General features: G+C 42.9%; 1 protein-coding gene across 3 annotated transcripts in view; it reads left to right on the top strand.

Moving 5' to 3' along the window:
* The window catches only part of slit2 (slit homolog 2 (Drosophila)), an 850,855-nt gene that overhangs the window by 526,838 nt on the left and 304,557 nt on the right, over nt 1-19,460 (top strand). For all 3 annotated transcript variants that reach the window (XM_070870756.1, XM_070870755.1, XM_070870754.1), the window contains 4 exons: nt 3,292-3,385; nt 5,800-5,937; nt 7,856-8,096; nt 13,035-13,165. In XM_070870756.1, coding sequence (XP_070726857.1) covers nt 3,292-3,385; nt 5,800-5,937; nt 7,856-8,096; nt 13,035-13,165 — 604 coding nt within the window. The remainder of the gene's footprint in view (nt 1-3,291; nt 3,386-5,799; nt 5,938-7,855; nt 8,097-13,034; nt 13,166-19,460) is intronic.

The following is a 19,460-nucleotide window of genomic DNA, read 5'->3' as shown; positions in this document are numbered from 1 at the left end:
GCTGCCCGTGCTTTGAACTGGAGCCCAGAGTCAGCATCAGAGCTCCCCCAGCCCTTCTGCAAAAGATGCCTTAACTCCGGTCTCAGAAGAACATCCTCTGCTGCACCAGAGTGAACATTTCTACTTCTCACTCTGGGTATATCATCTGTTGAGTGAGAATGCTCCAACACATTCTACTAGTTGGCAGAGAGAGGAGCCAAAAGATGATTATCTGCATGATATGGGTGGTCTCGTTTCTTTAACTCAACAGCTAATTAAAAATGAATGTAGAATAATGGGGCACAAAAGTCATTGTGTGAGACTACAGGGCATCGCCCTTAATTATGGAATGCTTCTAATATCGATGCCAATATAAAATCCTTAATTTGTATCAGCAACAGCAGGTGAAATAATCACGGTGGATTCAGCATTAGCATTGGTGTACTGAGGCAGTGACTAGAGGCTTCAGGGGAAACTCCTTCCTCTGGATAATTTTATTTCAATTTGAGTACAAAATGGGATTTCCCATTTTATATACATACTGACTTTCTTGCTAAAATTATCAACAAGGAAATTCTACCCTTTTGCTCCACTCTTTAACGCAGATCTGCACTTACACAGCTTAATAATGTTGCACTGGTGGTGCAGAAAACAAGTTTTCCTACTCCATGTAGCTATGGGCTCAAAATTGTCCCCTGCCGATTTTTGGCGCACTCACCCGAGGTGTGCCGCTTTTGTCCGCATCCGAGCGCGCCGAAAAATCTTCCTCCCGACTTTGGTCGCTGTCCGGCCTCTCCTCGGTGGTGGCGTAGCATGGCCAGTGGATTGGGGGTGGAGCCAGCATCCTGGCGCTGAACGCAGTGCCGGGATGTCTGCACATGCGCGTTAGAGTGTGTGCGCATGCGCAATAGCTCCTCGCCCCCAGTGCGTCTTGCAGCCTGTGAGAGGGACCCGATGCTCGCAGTTGCCGCCCCATCCCTGGCCGAGTGGTCTCAGGTCGTCCCGCCCCTATCCCTGGCTGAGTGTTCAGATGAAGATAGGACTTTTTATTTTTTATTTGTTTTTGATTGCTTATTACTTTTTATGCTTTGTTTAGTGCTTTGTAAGTCTTGGTGCTTTAGGTGTAGGTCCTCTCCCCTTCCTTCTATTTTTTATTTGTTATTGAATGCTTATTTTTGTGATTTGTTTAGTGATTTGTAAATCTTGGTGCTTTAGAATATACCTACCTGTGCTGATTTCTTAACTCTCCGCAAGGGTTTTCTGTGCGGCCACAAGTGACCACATACGCTGGCTTAAGTTAGTTTGGAGCAACTATTAGCTGTCCAATGTGGCTTAAGAGGCCAAAACTGGCATAGGTGGCTGGTAACGCCCCCTTTTGAAAAAAACAAAACTAAACTAAAAAAAATCCTAATTAACTCACTTACACTGGCACAAATTGAATGGGGATTTTTAACATACTCCAGAAAAATCAAGTTGCTCCAAAAAAAACGGAGCAACTCCTGGTCAGTTTTGGGCCCTATATTTCTGGCTTTGGATAATGTTTTCTTCATATTCACACATAGAAAAAAATGCCCACTTTAAATTGTGTGTCAGCAATATAATGGATATATCTTACTGGTTACATGAAAAATGCATCAGTTTGTGCTGTCCATAAACCATTAGTATAGGTAGGTATGGAATATAAATTCTTCAACTGTCAGTGTTTCATCTGTGAGTTAATTCCCACATCTCACTGGCAAGATTAAGAGCGTGCCGTGTTACAGATGTTGGATCACAGTACTTGCATGATGGTAGAAATGTATGCTGCAGCAGCCAGCAAGTGTCTCTCACAGGAATAAGTCTCCTTTGAAATCTGAAAGAAAGATTGGACCAGGGATCTCGAGAATTACGCTGGGATCATGCCCCACTGGAGTATGCGGGGTCAGGGGAAGGTCACCTAATTTACATATCCCCGCAATTGTCTGCGCCATTAGAAGCCTCTCAAAAATGTCTTAGTGCTGCCTGTGTGCCCCCTTAAGAAAGGGGCTGTTCTAAAAAACATTAAATAATTCCAGGCCTTGCTCCCAGCCTTTACCCCGAGGTGAGCCTCCCCACCCTTGCCAACTTCCAACATGGAGATGGCTGATATCCCTGTCCTCGCCAGGTGAATCACTGCCAGGGATATGCTAGATCTGATTTGAGGGATGAGGTCACAGGAACACCTGATGCAGGTAATCCTTTGCCCTGCCTTCTTTGATGCCACTGGCTTTGCAAGGGGCAGGTGTGAGCTCTGTCCTTACAAGGCCCATGGAAACTCCAGTTTTAGGCCAGGACCTGGCATAACCATATCTCAGCCTGTTTTGTGGCCTTCTGATAAACTCCTGCAGGAGTTACGGTAGGAGTGCACGGGAATGACTAAGGAATTTTGGCCTCCAACAGTTTTTGTGCTCATCAAGGTGAAGATTATCAGTTTTGATAAATGCTGTGTTTTTTCCCACCATCTAAATCCAGTATCTGTTGCAACATGGCTAGATGCAGAGTAAAGATCCCTTTAGGACATTTTAAGAATATCATGATTGGACTAATCACTAATAGATCCTCATAGATCATCGGGACATGACTTGAGTGAACCGAATATGAATTTAATATGTAACATAAACTAAGGTGCTGTTAGATAAGTTTGGACGAGTTTGACAGAAAGTTGATTCATTGCCATAAGCACATAATCTATATGTAGAGAATGACAAAGAGTATGAGGAGAGCTGAATGACTCTGTGTGTGTTATTCGAACTGAATCAGTAGCTTCATGCTAAATTCATCCCCTTACAGTGAAAATCAACAAGGTGGTGTAAACACGAAAAAGAAAACAGCAACTTGTATCGTTTTCCTTTGCTGAATATTGCATTTATAAGCAATTCAGATTTAAAGAAGCAAAGAAATTGATATACAGTAGAAAATAAACATATTTAGTAGCCCAAGTCTGCTGTGAGCCTAAGTCCCCTCAATTGGGAGTACAGGTGTTTTCTGGTTTTGATGCAATCCATCGTTTTTCACACGATTGAGTAACAAAGTCCTTTCAGGAATCACCTAGGGAAGATCAGCAAAGAAAAATATTCCCTATTTTGCTCTGTATAATGAAACCATTCATCATGTTAACTCCATCAGCAGCTCTTTAAGAAAGATGGAGAATGTCTCAGCCGTTTTCTGCTTAAGATTTAGAGCTTATAGTTTCCAAACAATAATTTAGATCTCTCTTCCATTACTTTATCGTTTAGTTCAAATCTCATCGCAGCAATGGGGATAAACCTGTAGCCTTTTCTTATTCTGTCATAGGTGAGCTATGTGAAGAGAAACTGGACTTCTGTGCCCCGGAGCTGAACGCCTGCCAGCACGACTCCAAATGTATCATGACTGTCAAGGGATTCAAGTACGTGGCAAGATCATTTCCTGGATGACTAATCTGTCATTTTTTGGCGACCATGTAATTCTTCTGTTAACTCTAGCATAAATGAAGGATCCAGAAATTTATGAGCACATTCTTGACTATGAGAGAGAGATACCTTGGGGTGGAAATTAGTCATTGCCCATTTATGTTGGTGGCCGCTGAAGAATCTCATGCTAAATTCTTAATCGTTGCACTAGGTGGAAAATGGCCGCAATGCACACTAATTTCTACCTCCTAGACTCCTTGCTCAGTTCAAATATTTGTAATTAATTCATGGAACCGAACTCTATTTTGTTACCTTTTATAATTTGCATAACATTTTACAGAACAGAAACAGGTCCATGCTGGTGTTTATGCTTCGCATGATTTTCCTCCCACCTTACATTATCTAACCGCATCAATGTATCCTTCTATTACTTTCTCTTTCATGTGTTTATCTCGCTTCCCCTTAAATGCATCTATGCTATTCACCTCAACCACTCCCTCTGGTAGCGAGTTCCACAATCTCACCACTTTCTGAGTAAAGAAGTTTCTCTTGAATTCCTTGTTGAATTTATTTGTGACTCGCTTATATTTATGGCCCGAGTTTCTAACTCCCCCACAAGTGGAAACATCCGCCCTATGTCTACCCTATCAAGCCCGTCATAATTTTAAAGACCTCTTTCAGGTCACCTCTCAGTCTACTCTTTTCTAGAGAAAAAAGGCCCCAGCTTGTTCAGTCTCAGTCTTTCCTGATAATTGTGCCTTCTTATTTCTGATATCATCTTTGTAAATCTTTGTGTACTTTCTCCAGTGCTTTTATGCCCTATTTGTAATATGGAGACCTGGAGACAGAACTGTGCACAGTGCTCTAAGTGTGATCTAACCAAGGTTCTATATACGTTTAACATAAATTCTCTGCTTTTGAATTTTTTCCTCCGGAAATGAGCCTCTTTTGCACTTTTTATGGCTTTGATCATATTTATTAAAATAATATGTAGCATTATGATATACATGAGATGCACGGACAAAACCACTTTCTTTTTGAAACCATCATTGTAAGTTATTGCTGTGTGCCAAGGAAATCTCTGCCCATGCATATTAAGCATCCAACATGCACTGCATGAAAGAAAACAATGTAAGGGGCAAGCAGGGTACTATAATAATAAAAACGGCAGTAAAAGTGGAACTCTATGGGTAACTTAGTTGGTAGCTGCACAACATAGTGTGGAACTGCGTCATAAGAACCAGGAAGATCCCTCATTTTGATCCCCGATTTGTGCAGAGTTAGCTGATCTCTCCAGAAGCAGCAGTTGCAAGTTATATAGTTGACTTGATCATCCCCGGGGATGAAAGAGAAAAATAAGCCACGGCTGATTACTAAGTAGTGATCCCCACCGGAAAATGCACACCCATGAATGTTGGGTAAGGACAGAATGGGGTTCAGCTGTGACGCCCTCTGTAAATTAATTAGCCTGCTGACATTGTATAGGTTTACATATGTGGGCAGCTGATATCTGTGGAATATATCATTCATCACGTTCAAGAGAGATGAGAATATTGGATTAAAATTAAATGTGTATCAAAAAATACAAAAGGAACCTTGTGTGAAAAGTAAATATTTTCTGAAGCTTTGTTTGCAATTTTGATAAGGGATGGATTGTCTCCAAGAAACCCCAGTATCTGTGCCTACTTTTGCTGTGGTTAAGAAGTGTGCTATGATTAAATAAGTTACATATCTTCACTATGCTTGTGATTATAGAAAATAGCAGTTGCATGTTGCAATTTGGACACCATCCAGTTCTAAGCAGGTGCAGCTATAGTGCTTCCTTTGTGCCTGCAGGTACATAATAGCTATAGCACGCCTACACATGTAGTCGTGTTGTGTCACTGTACATACTGCACAATGCCAACAGCATTACGTGTGTTCCCACATCTGTCTGGACCAGCCTGTATTCACAGCAGACACAACTAGACTTCCAATGAAGGGAAACTTAAATTTCAGCAACAAATTATCGATTTTATGATGATATTAAATGGACATAGTGTATATCACCTTTTCATGGGATGCCAGTGTCTGAAACACAAGAGTCCAACAAAACCTCAATCCTTTTTTAAAAGATAAATAATATTTTCTCTCAAATTGATCGTTTTGGAAAATTGACTGATTTTCTCACTGGAGCTTGATGTAGCCATTCCTTCCATTGTGAATCTTAACAAACGACTTTGATAGCATCGAGTGCTGTAAGCCACATTTCCTATAATCTGGAGGCACTTAAAAAGTAATCAGAATCTCTCTGACACCACACAAGAAGAATTAGAACAGGGATACATCTTTTGCAAAGAAAATACGATTTTAAAGTGCTTCACTGTTGGGCATTTAATCTGACTTTCAGAGATTACTTTTTGTTTTACAGATGTGAGTGCACACCTGGATACGTTGGTGAACACTGTGACATTGACTACGATGACTGCCAGGAGAACAAGTGTAAAAACAGTGCACAATGTATCGATGCAGTGAATGGGTATATCTGCATCTGCCCTGAAGGCTACAGGTAGGCCTGGGTGGGGGAGACATTGGGCAGATAAAGGATTCTGCTGACACACGGCACTCTGTGAATTGCTGTCATAACCTGGTTTCACTTGTGACAGCAAGCAATCTCAGCCTTTGCATGCACCTTGTATTTGCAGAATGAGGGTAAAGTCAGTGGGGCTGAAATTGCCCCTATCCTTAAGGCCTGTTACCACCGGAAATCGGTGGCCATGCTGCAGCATGGAAATGGGCACTGATTTCTCGAATAATGGCCGCCATTTTGGAAATTCCGCTTCTGCGGTATCCCAGGGGTGACCCACTCCCCCCATTACCGCTCTGTTGCTGACGATCCGTCCTAAGTGCGTCATCAGAGCGTGCACCACCAATGATTCTCCGCCCCCGCAATGGCAAAATTCCGCCGAAGAAATCTTCCTCCCGCCGCGCGGTGCCAAAAGCTGCATTTTCTGTTGGTGCACTGAGCTTGGAGTCCTTCTAAAATGGCAGTGCGGCTCCCATTAAAGGGGAGGAGCTACTGCTGCTGCCGCCATGTTTTTTTTTGTCGGCTGACTGCCATGTTGGGCCGACAGTTATGCCCCCAGGTTCGGCCAGGCTACCAACAGGCAACCTGGCACCTCCTCTTGGGTGCAGGCCGCTGGCTCCGCCAAAACACTCCCGGGTGGCCCAGTGGACCGAACTTAAAGAATCGCGCAGACGCTCCCCTTTAAGTGAAGGGGGGGAGCCACGCCGCCGTGATGACATCATCAGCGCTACGCTGATGACTGACAGCGGCGGACCCTACACCCGCCCAAACTTCTCCCCCTCTAGACTGTGAACTTCTGCTCACCGCCACACATCTGCCCCCATTATGACTGACTTCCGGCTGTCAAAAAAAAAATGGCGGCTGCAGCAGTGCGCCCTCCCCTTGAATGGCCATCGAACAGCCATTTTGCACACACCGCGAACACTGTGCACCAACAGGAAAAACTGTTGGGGGCACCGCTCGGCGGCCTGAAGATTTTTTCCCTTGAATTTAGCTTGAAGTGCGGCAGATCGGCATGGCACGCTTTGATGATGCACTCCAAATTGGCGGCCATTCGACTCTGCTGCGTGGCCGTCGCTTTCCACTGGTAAGAGGCATTTTCGGGAGGCTGAATTTCAGCCCCACAATCTCTGGGTTGCTGCTCCAGTACTATAATCATTACTCTACCCATTATTAACATGAGTATTCTTTGTGAACAGCCACCATCTTTCGGGCTAGAAATTTGTTTTTTGCCGAAAACGGTATTTTCTCACCAAATACTGCTTTCGTTTCCCTACTGCTACGAGGCCTAAAATTCAAGCTTCAATTTGCGCAGCGGTGAAAATCGGCGTTGCACGAGGCTTCGTGGTGCAAACGGCAAATATTCTGCAACTTTACTCCGAGGCCGATACCACTGCGAGAGAGGCCTTGGGATAAAATTGCATAAAAATAAAAATCACAAAACATTCACAAGACACTTAACTATCAAATCGCTGAAAAAGAATTAAAAATAAAACCTTTAACTTACCTTTTTTGCAGGTCTTCCTACTCACCACTGCTCCAAGGGCTGCAACGCAGCTTTTTACTTGCCGGTATTTCTTGCCCTAAATACGGGTGCGCACTGTGTTTACACTTATCTACAACCGGTTTCAACTGATTTAATTTCTCTAATCTCTGTTTTCTGTAGATTAAATCATATCTGCTGATTTAATCCCAATCTTATGAATTTTTTTCAATTCCAGCACATTTTGCTTGTTATAGAAACCTCTAGACTTCCGTGTTTTTTCAATGTGGAGTCCTTGTTCATTGGTAAAGGTACAATTTCAGACTGTTTGATAGCTGGTATGTTTGTGCAGAGTTTATTGATGCATAATTTTCCAGAAGCACCAAGTCAGGTTTCCTTATTAACTGTCTTTTTCAGTGGTCTGTTTTGTGAGTTGACCCCACCAATGGTTTTACCTCGCACCAGCCCCTGTGATCATTTTGAATGCCAGAACGGAGCCCAGTGCATAGAGCTTGGAAGCAAGCCTGTCTGCCAGTGCCTGGCGGGTTATGAGGGTGACAAATGCGAAAAATTGGTTAGTGTGAATTTCGTGAAGAGAGATTCCTACCTACAGATTCCGTCACCAAACATCCAGCTTCAACCCAATATCTCTCTCCAGGTAAGAAAACATCCGAATTAGAAATTGTATTTTTGAGCTTTATAGCTGTTTGGTATCAAAGACTCATATGTCAATTCAGTCACATATTTTGCTAAAAGGACAAAGGGTGTTAAAAAAACAAGCCTGAAGGCTTTGTGTCTTAATGCAAGGAGTATCCGCAATAAGGTGGATGAATTAATTGTGCAAATAGATGTTAACAAATATGATGTGATTGGGATTACGGAGACGTGGCTCCAGGATGATCAGGGCTGGGAACTCAACATCCAGGGGTATTCAACATTCAGGAAGGATAGAATAAAAGGAAAAGGAGGTGGGGTAGCATTGCTGGTTAAAGAGGAGATTAATGCAATAGTTAGGAAAGACATTAGCTTGGATGATGTGGAATCTATATGGGTAGAGCTGCAGAACACTAAAGGGCAAAAATCGTTAGTGGGAGTTGTGTACAGACCTCCAAACAGTAGTAGTGATGTTGGGGAGGGCATCAAACAGGAAATTAGGAGTGCATGCAATAAAGGTGCAGCAGTTATAATGGGTGACTTTAATATGCACATAGATTGGGCTAGCCAAACTGGAAGCAATACGGTGGAGGAGGATTTCCTGGAATGCATAAGGGATGGTTTTCTAGACCAATATGTCGAGGAACCAACTAGGGGGGAGGCCATCTTAGACTGGGTGTTGTGTAATGAGAGAGGATTAATTAGCAATCTCATTGTGCGAGGCCCCTTGGGGAAGAGTGACCATAATATGGTGGAATTCTGCATTAGGATGGAGAATGAAACAGTTAATTCAGAGACCATGGTACAGAACTTAAAGAAGGGTAACTTTGAAGGTATGAGGCATGAATTGGCTAAGATAGATTGGCTAATGATACTTAAGGGGTTGACTGTGGATGGGCAATGGCAGACATTTAGAGAACGCATGGATGAATTACAACAATTGTACATTCCTGTCTGGCGTAAAAATAAAAAAGGGAAGGTGGCTCAACCGTGGCTATCTAGGGAAATCAGGGATAGTATTAAAGCCAAGGAAGTGGCATACAAATTGGCCAGAAATAGCAGCGAACCTGGGGACTGGGAGAAATTTAGAACTCAGCAGAGGAGGACAAAGGGTTTGATTAGGGTAGGGAAAATGGAGTACGAGAAGAAGCTTGCAGGGAACATTAAGGCGGATTGCAAAAGTTTCTATAGGTATGTAAAGAGAAAGAGGTTAGTAAAGACAAACGTAGGTCCCCTGCAGTCAGAATCAGGGGAAGTCATAACGGGGAACAAAGAAATGGCAGACCAATTGAACAAGTACTTTGGTTCAGTATTCACTAAGGAGGACACAAACAACCTTCCGGATATAAAAGTGGTCAGAGGGTCTATTAAGGAGGAGGAACTGAGGGAAATCTTTATTAGTCGGGAAATTGTGTTGGGAAATTGATGGGATTGAAGGCCGATAAATCCCCAGGGCCTGATGGACTGCATCCCAGAGTACTTAAGGAGGTGGCCTTGGAAATAGCGGATGCATTGACAGTCATTTTCCAACATTCCATTGACTCTGGATCAGTTCCTATCGAGTGGAGGGTAGCCAATGTAACCCCACTTTTTAAAAAAGGAGGGAGAGAGAAAGCAGGGAATTATAGACCGGTCAGCCTGACCTCAGTAGTGGGTAAAATGATGGAATCAATTATTAAGGATGTCATAGCAGCGCATTTGGAAAATGGTGACATGATAGGTCCAAGTCAGCATGGATTTGTAAAAGGGAGATCATGCTTGACAAATCTTCTGGAATTTTTTGAGGATGTTTCCAATAAAGTGGACAAAGGAGTACCAGTTGATGTGGTATATTTGGACTTTCAGAAGGCTTTCGACAAGGTCCCACACAGGAGATTAATGTGCAAAGTTAAAGCACATGGGATTGGGGGTAGTGTGCTGACGTGGATTGAGAACTGGTTGTCAGACAGGAAGCAAAGAGTAGGAGTAAATGGGTACTTTTCGGAATGGCAGGCAGTGACTAGTGGGGTACCGCAGGGTTCTGTGCTGGGGCCCCAGCTGTTTACATTATACATTAATGATTTAGACGAAGGGATTAAATGTAGTATCTCCAAATTTGCGGATGACACTAAGTTGGGTGGCAGTGTGAGCTGCGAGGAGGATGCTATGAGGCTACAGAGTGACTTGGATAGGTTAGGTGAGTGGGCAAATGCGTGGCAGATGAAGTATAATGTGGATAAATGTGAGGTTATCCACTTTGGTGGTAAAAACAGAGAGACAGACTATTATCTGAATGGTGACAGATTAGGAAAAGGGAAGGTGCAACGAGACCTGGGTGTCATGGTACATCAGTCATTGAAGGTTGGCATGCAGGTACAGCAGGCGGTTAAGAAAGCAAATGGCATGTTGGCCTTCATAGCGAGGGGATTTGAGTACAGGGGCAGGGAGGTGTTGCTACAGTTGTACAGGGCCTTGGTGAGGCCACACCTGGAGTATTGTGTACAGTTTTGGTCTCCTAACTTGAGGAAGGACATACTTGCTGTTGAGGGAGTGCAGCGAAGATTCACCAGACTGATTCCCGGGATGGTGGGACTGACCTATCAAGAAAGACTGAATCAACTGGGCTTGTATTCACTGGAGTTCAGAAGAGTGAGAGGGGACCTCATAGAAACGTTTAAAATTCTGACGGGTTTGGACAGGTTGGATGCAGGAAGAATGTTCCCAATGTTGGGGAAGTCCAGAACCAGGGGTCACAGTCTAAGGATAAGGGGTAAGCCATTTAGGACCGAGATAAGGAGAAACTTCTTCACCCAGAGAGTGGTGAACCTGTGGAATTCTCTACCACAGGAAGTAGTTGAGGCCAATTCACTAAATATATTCAAAAGGGAGTTAGATGAAGTCCTTACTACTCGGGGGATCAAGGGGTATGGCGTGAAAGCAGGAAGTGGGTACTGAAGTTTCATGTTCAGCCATGAACTCGTTGAATGGCGGTGCAGGCTAGAAGGGCTGAATGGCCTGCTCCTGCACCTATTTTCTATGTTTCTATGTTTCTATGTCACCAAAAAGTAACTTTCTTGAGAGGTCCAGTCGACATACATATTCAGACCTTCAGTCATGTTTATTCAAACATTCTGTTTTTTAAAACGTGCCTTGATTTCAGATTCAGAATGAGTAAAACCTCTATCTGAACCAAGAAAAGATTATCAGGAATTCTGATCTCAACTGAACCCAACTGGATAGCATCAATTTAAAAATAATTGGCTCAATTTTCTCCAGTGATTTGCACCGTTTTTTTGGCGCGCGCCGTTTTTCTTTGCCTAAATTTAAAAATTCAAGTTTCCCCAATCTTTGTGCACCAACGTAACTCAGTTAGTTATGATTTTTTGGGGGTTTTTTTGTGTCATGTCTGCGCCAGTTTTTCACAATTATGGAAGTTTGGCCAATTTAAATCTTCTAGGATGGCGTATGTGACCACTCCCGAAAAACCTTCTGGGCTCTTAAAAGAAACCAGCGCACAGCACATTAAAAGAAGCCATTGTTTTTATGCGATGTTTTGGAGGGAATCAAGAACACATAAATATCCATAATCAAGCTTAAATTTTTAAAACTTAAAACGCAGGAAATGGAAGTTTAATGGAATTCTTTTAAGTTTTCATTTTTTTAAAACGGACACGCCACTACCGAACATCTCCAAAACTTGCAGCTCCAATTTTTCAACTGAGAATTAAAGTTCTCACATACAACTGGCTCTTTAAAAATGGCCGAATGCAGATCGGGAGCTGTATTGGGCACGCGCACCCATAGGAATCATGTCAAAAATGTCCTTTTTTTGCACATGCGCAGAAGGTGCGGCTTTGTTTTTTTCGGCGCAGACATTAGGCTCCACCCCCCGAGGCTGCAGGACAGGCTGCATGCCACCAATTGCAACAAATAGAACGGGGAAACTTGCTACTTTTTTTTGGAGCAGTTGGGGCCAAGAAAAACGGGCATAACTCTGGCAACTAGCCAAAAAACAGCATTGGGAAAAATTGAGCCCATTAATGTTTTGCACCTATAGAAGATCTGTGTTTTCCATTGTCAGTGAGAGAGTTGAATGTTGTTTTCATCATGATGCTATCATTTCCAATATTTATCTAGGGTTAGCTGGCTATTTGGTATTCCCGGAAACCTGCTTAAGAGTCGCCAAGCTCAGATACTGAGAAATCCACACAGGTAGCATGCGAACATAGGAAAATGACAGGCAGGAGAAGACCAGCTGGTCCACCAAACCTGCATTTTTGATCGCCTCAATTAGAGTGCATTGTCTCACTTTGTAGAAGCAGACACTGCATACCATGGTATATTTTTGCTAGCCAAGGGTATAAAAGAAAATAGAGCCAAGGCAGCTGGATAGAGTTAAGGTACAGATGAGCTATGGTCTCACTCAATGGTGGATCAGGCTCGTGGGGATGAATGACCTCGTCCTATTCCGATGTTTCTATATACCTAAGTCCACAGAACTTAGATGCGAATTGGCAACAGCTAAGGCTCAGAGACCCCAAGTGTGCCAAGGGGCATTGTTGCCATTTCAACCGTAGCCTACTAGAACAGAGTATTGGTAAGTTTTTTGCTGCTTGTCCACCCACTACCCATTAAGGCATTGGCTTGTAGGGTTATCTGGAACAAAGTGAAAATAAATCTATCTCATAGAAGCAAAGTTACCTTTTCACGCAAGAGATATACTTGTCATTCTCAAGGACCATAATGACATTTGCACTTCAATAGAAACTATCTATACCTTGTATATTTGGCAAACAAGCATTGAAAGATTTACTAAATACAATCCAATAACTGTCAACAATGCCTTTAACCTGATTGAGATTTATTCATATGTAGAGACCTTCATCTCTTACACTTTTGTTTCTAAGAGACACCATCTCCATGAAGACCCGATTAGCTGACCTTTGCACTTGACATTCCTCAGGTTGCTACAGATGAAGACAATGGGATTTTGCTGTACAAAGGGGACCGTGATCACATAGCTGTGGAGCTTTTTCGTGGGCGTGTACGTGTCAGCTATGACACAGGTGTCTATCCAACATCAGCCATTTACAGGTGAGTAACATCGCATCGTCTCCATTGGGAAAGTGAGGCCCCATATGCAAATAATAACTACAGAAGTGGCTTGGAAAATTAGGATGGAATATGTGATGAGTAGAGGAGACATGTTTAATATAAGGTTTATTTTTATTGTTTTTGTAAATTTCATTTTCATAAAGGTGAGAGATGTTAATGCTAGGGAATATTTTCCATTTAAGGCACCAAATATCTCAGTAAAGTCATTGCAAGTCAGGTTGCATGGCCAGCTGCAGAGTAAACTTTCCTCTGCTCCACCCGTATAATATACTTCAACCTTAAGCCCACTGAATCACTGTAACATTTCCTGCACCAGCTACTATATGGACACTGAGAGTAATACTGCAGATTAGGGCTGTTTTATGCTGTGTGTTCATGCCCACTGAGAACTGGGTTGAGACTGTTCAAATAAGCACCTTTCAAATGAGACTCTTTCATAGACAGTGGACAGAAACGTCACCACATCAGTCTGGCCGAAGTTGAACCCAAGCCCCAGAGCTGAAAAGCAACACCCAGTCCTCAGTTCAATTTGATTTTAAAACATTTGCAGTATTTTCTGTAAGACATAGATGTGCTCTAGTGCTGCTTAAATAATAAAACGGTCCAAATTTTCTCGGGTTCAGCTGGATTCCAACTAAAAACTCCGCAGGGGTCCAGCGGAATCCACCGGAAAACAGGACCCAGTTGCGCTTAGTACCCGCCAATTCCCTGATTTCCCAGTTGATCGAATAAGGGGTGGAAGCTCCGCCCATCTCTTAAAGGCCAATGACATCAGGGAGTGGCTCTGGAGGTGAAGACTTCCCAGACAGGATGTTACTGCTTTCCCAACACCATTAGGACCTGGTATTGGACTGCAGATCATTATGCTGAGTGAGATGTGGCATACCAGCCCCTTGATGGGACAAAATGGCCTCACCAAGGGGGAACCAGGCAACGGGTGCAACCTGGGCACTAAAGGAAGCACAGAATTTTTTTTTACAAATCTGGATCAGTTCCTTTACACAAGTGACTAAAGCAGAGATGGCTGAGCAAACCCCCACTCCCTCATGACAGCAAGCAGGCTGGGGATTTTAAAACCACATCATGCAAGTGGATAACACAGATGCACTCAAATGTGCTCAATGGTTGTCCCCCCTGCTGATCCCAGGAGATTTGCCGGGGCCAAAATTCATGGTCCGGATAAGGCCCGTTACCACCAGAAAGCGGCGGCCAGGCGGTGGAGTCGAGCGGCCGCAGATTTCTGGTCCAATGGCCGCTACGACCCAAATTCAGCTCGGGAGTTTTTCTGCCGGTCCCCACTACCGCCCCACTGCTGCCGACCGTCCCAAGTGTGGCATCAAAGCATGCACCGCTGATCTCCATCAGACTCCGCGTGAAATTTATGTCCAAAAATCCTAAATCCGCCACGCGGTGCCCCCGACAGCCTTCTCTGTCGGTGCAGCCTGTTTTGTGTGTATGAACCACGGCAGCACGGTGGCCCTTCAAGGGGACGGCGCACTGCCACGACCGTCATGTTTTTTTTTGCCGGCCGACTTTCCAATCGTCTGTACAATTATGCCCCCGGGTTCGGCCAGGCTGCCAGACCGCTGGACTGGCCGAAAGCAAGGGAGAGACATATTGACGCAGACGCACAGTGACGTCACCACCGCTCCGCTGCTGAGTGACAGTGGCGGAGAATTGGTCCCGCCTCCACTTCTGCCCCTCACCAGCACTTAGCGCCGCACTTCCGCCCCGATTATGACCAGCTTCCGGTCCGATCCGAAAAAAACGACAAAGAGAAGAAAATCGATCAAGAGCCCTCCTCATCAGAGCCGACGGTAAAAACTTTAAAAAAACGAATGTGCGCCAGCTTTCCAACGGACATGAATTTCGGCCCCGCTGAATCCAACCGCTGCATTAATGTGGATTGGTATCATCGTACTGTTAGAGACAGTAACTCCATGAACTATGGCCCTGTGGCAATGTCATCAGCATTCACTGTTTACATAGTTCTACCTATATAACAGTAACTACACCTCAAAAGTAATGAATTGGATGTGAAGCATTTTAGGATATGTTATGACTGTGATAAGGTGCTATATAAATGATAATTCATCGTCTCTTTAAAAATCAAGAGAAACAATAGAGAAAAAAAATCAAAGGAACGTTGTTCCTGACAGGATTGTAAATAGCATTTTAGTATTGAAGAGTGTGTCAAATTTTTACCTACCTGAATGGTGAAAATCCAATTACACATTTTATCATTCCAAATGTGAGTTGTGTCTGGGGAGAAGATTTTAAACCCTGTGACCTTTGGATAAAATATTGATAGTTACAGGTCTGTCATTGGTGAATCAATTTGAGGTGATGAATTAAGAGTATCACACAAGGAGCATATTGCACAACTTTAAAGGGTATTAGCTTAAAGGGGAACCCCAGGAGCTCATAAAACCATGGTGCAGGCGAGGAAATCTGCACCTCTGTCTATAGCACAGTTATTGCTTGAATCCGACAAGAAGCAGACTTCTACACTTGTGTATTAAGCGGATAATTGGTCTACATTTACCACTCCACTGTTGCTACTCCATTCAGGCTGCCAATCACTGACAAGTTCCAGCTGCAAGTCACTTGTAATTTCCTGAAAACACAAATTCATTGATGCAGCTTCTCCAAATCAGTTTGTGGTAGCATGTATTACAATTGGTGATATTTTAAGACATTTTGCTATTCTGCTGTATTCAGAATTGTTGTATTCAATTTGCAATGATAATTGAGCAAGTGTTCTCAAATTATACAGATGAACAACTTTTCACATGGTGAGAAAGTTAAATCTGATATCTTTAAGCTATAAGTGTGCGTGTGTGGTTTTTGCCATGCTTGTTTGTTTTTGGAGCCAAATGTCTGGTTCACAGGAAATCACTTCTGATGTTTGGTTAAAGTATTTCAACTGTTGTCAGTATTTATGGATACTTATGCCACCGATGTGATTTGAGATATAGTTGGTCCAATTTGGGAAGCACATCACTCAATTGACAAATGTCCACGCCCCACAGTTCTCTGGTGGTAATTCTATACCTTAAGCAGGCACCAGTGGCTCCAAGGAAGACAGCCCATAAAAAGAGTACTGAGGTTTGATGAAAGAGTAGTTTCAGATTATTTGTCCTTGTTTTCTCCTCTCCTGAAAGATGGCTCGTGCCGGGATCTGTTTCCATGGTGGGCAGGAACACTCCAGTATCCTTCCCAAGTAGTCATTCTTCATCCGTGTGCTCAGCAGGCTATTTGACTATTAGAGGGAATTGGTGACATCACAGTCGAACCTGACACGATACCCAATTGATGTTCACCCACACTTACTTTTCCAGCAATCCATTCCAGCTCATGCCCACACACTTGATTACAGCCAGTTCACCTCAGATTAGCATGAAACCTTACTAAGTCCAGGGGAATGGGAAGAAAATAGTGTGTCATTTTCAGATTTAGAAAATGAAAAAAGTATCATTTAAATATTTTAATTGTTTTAAGAATCAAAACTAATGATGTGAAATTAATCTGCAGCAGTGTTCGTTCCAAAGGAACAGGCTTCAAGCAATCTGCTTGAAACTGGCTGATTCCATGTGATTCATCCAAACTCATCCAACCAAATGTTGGTAATGACAGAATTAATTGCAGAGTCACAAAAGAGAAGAAAAGAGAAATGTTGTGCCATAAGGCATTAATTAGACAATTCATCACTCATAGTGACAGGTCCTTCTGGCAATATATAGGCTTGCATAACACAAGGATATTGCTAATAATTAACTCAACTCAATTAGAATACCTTGACAAGCTTGCGGTTCTTTACATTTATCGTTTATTACTATGTCTTCAGTCGATGAGGACATTATGATGGGTTTTTAATATGGCTATCACATGGCAGTGGTATGGTATAATGCACGCCTGGATAATTATGGCTAAATACTTACAAATGCGTGATGGATTTGATTTGTTTAAAATAAAAAGCAGGATACTGCAGATGCCGGAAATTTGAAAGAAAAACCAATTGCGAGAAACGCTCAGCGAATCGGGCAGCATCAGTGGACAGAACAGACACGTTAAGTTAAAAATCTAATTGTGACGAAGGGTCCATACCAGAGACGTTCCTGTGTGCTTGCACCCTCCACAGAAGCTCGCAGACCTGCTGAGCATTTCCAGCATTTCCTGGTTTGTTTTAATATTGCTCAAACTTGAATATTCTTCTAAGACTTACAAAACTATCCTTTTTAGTCAGCCCTGCAAAATTCTGCTTTAAAAATCATGACAGATTAAATGATCCGATGGGATTTTAATCTCACAAATGAAGCTGTCCTCATGCTAATATCTGGCACATCACAAAGCTGTGTCTCTAATCAGTGAAATCAGAATAAGATTGATAGTGAGGTACTGGGTTAGCACTGTGCAGAGCACCTGTCAGTCATGTGTGATTTGTTGCTGTGACCAATGATCTTCCATTAAGTCCGAGGGAGATAGAAAACATCCATCTTTCCGAGGCACTGACAGATAATTAAACACATTATTTTAATCCTTTTTACACTTCAACTCATCAGCAGCTAGCAACAGTAATCTAGATATGTTTCCTTGTCATCTCTGAAAGAGCTGGTATTCTTTTCCATGGTAATTTGTATATTCAACACCTTATCTTCCTCAGAATATGACAGCAGAGCAAGTTGGACATGAAACCCCCATTCTTTGCTGTTTAAGCACTTGTTTAATAACTGAGTTTGCTCATGAACAAAAATGAGTTCCTTCACCACCCACAATTATAATGTGATGTTAGTTACTACAGCCTGAGCCCACTCTGCACAGCAATCCTGAAAAGCATTTATAGGAACATAGGTTAATAGGAACAAGAATCCCTCCAGCCTTTAGCTCCATTCTCTCAGATGATGTCTGATCTGTACCTCAGCTCCATTTACTCATATCCCTCGATACCCTTACCTAAGGAAAATCGATCAGTCGCAGTCTTGAAAATTTCAATTGACCCAGCATCCACAGCCTTATGCCAGCGTGTTCCAGATTTCCACAATCCTTTGTGTAAAAAAAATGCTTCCTGATTTCACTCCTAAATGGGCGAGCTCTAATTTTAAGATTGTGCCAACTTATTCTGGATTTGCCCACCAGAGGAAATACTTTTTCTGTAGCTGTACTATCAAACCCCTTCATCAATTTAAGCATCTTGATTAGCTCACCCATCAACCTTCTAAACTCAAGTGAACACAAGCCAGGTTTATGCAATCAGTCCTCAGAATTTAATCCTTTAAGCTAGTGGTGGGCAAAATACAGCCCTCGTGGGCAGTTTCCGGCCCACTAATGGATTAAATCCGGCCCGTCAATGGATTAAATCCAGCCCATCAATGGATTAAATCCAAACCGTCAATGGATTAAATCCAGCCCACCAATAGATTAAATCCAGCCCGTCAATGCATTAAATCCAGCCCACCAATAGATTAAATCCTGCCCACCAATGGATTAAATCCGGCCCACCAATGGATTAAATCGAGCCCACCAATAGATTAAATCCAGCCCACCAATGGATTAAATCCAACCCGTCAATGGATTAAATCCAGCCCACCAATGGATTCAATCCGGCCCGTCAACAGATTAAATCCAGCCCACCAATGGATTAAATCCAGCCCACCAATAGATTAAATCCAGCTCACCAATGGATTAACTCCAGCCCACCAATAGGTTAAATCCTGCCCACCAATAGATTAAATCCTGCCCAGCAATAGATTAAATCCAGGCCACCAATGGATTAAATCCCGCCCAACAATAGATTCAATCCAGCCCACCAATATATTAAATCCAGCCCACCAATAGATTAACTCCTGCCCACCAATGGATTAAATCCAGCCCACCAATGGATTAAATCCTGCTCCAAAAATGGTTTAAATCCTGACCACCAGTGGATTATATCCAGCCCACCAATGGATTAAATCCAGCCCACCAATGGATTAAATCGAGCCCAGCAATGGATTAAATCCTGCCCAACAATAGATTAAATCCAGCCCACCAATGGATTAAATCCTGCTCTAAAAATGGTTTAAATCCTGCCCACACATATATATTAAATCCGGCCCACCAATGGATTAAATCCCGCCCACCAATGGATTAAATCCAGCCCACCAATATATTAAATCCAGCCCACCAATAGATTAACTCCTGCCCACGAATGGATTAAATCAAGCCCACCAATGGATTAAATCCTGCTCTAAAAATGGTTTAAATCCTGACCACCAGTGGATTATATCCAGCCCAC

This window comes from Pristiophorus japonicus, chromosome 2 (genome assembly GCF_044704955.1).
Source record: "Pristiophorus japonicus isolate sPriJap1 chromosome 2, sPriJap1.hap1, whole genome shotgun sequence".
Taxonomy (NCBI): Eukaryota; Metazoa; Chordata; class Chondrichthyes; family Pristiophoridae; genus Pristiophorus; species Pristiophorus japonicus.
The sequence above is the reverse complement of the archived record's forward strand: the minus strand, read 5'-3'. Positions and strand labels throughout refer to the sequence as shown.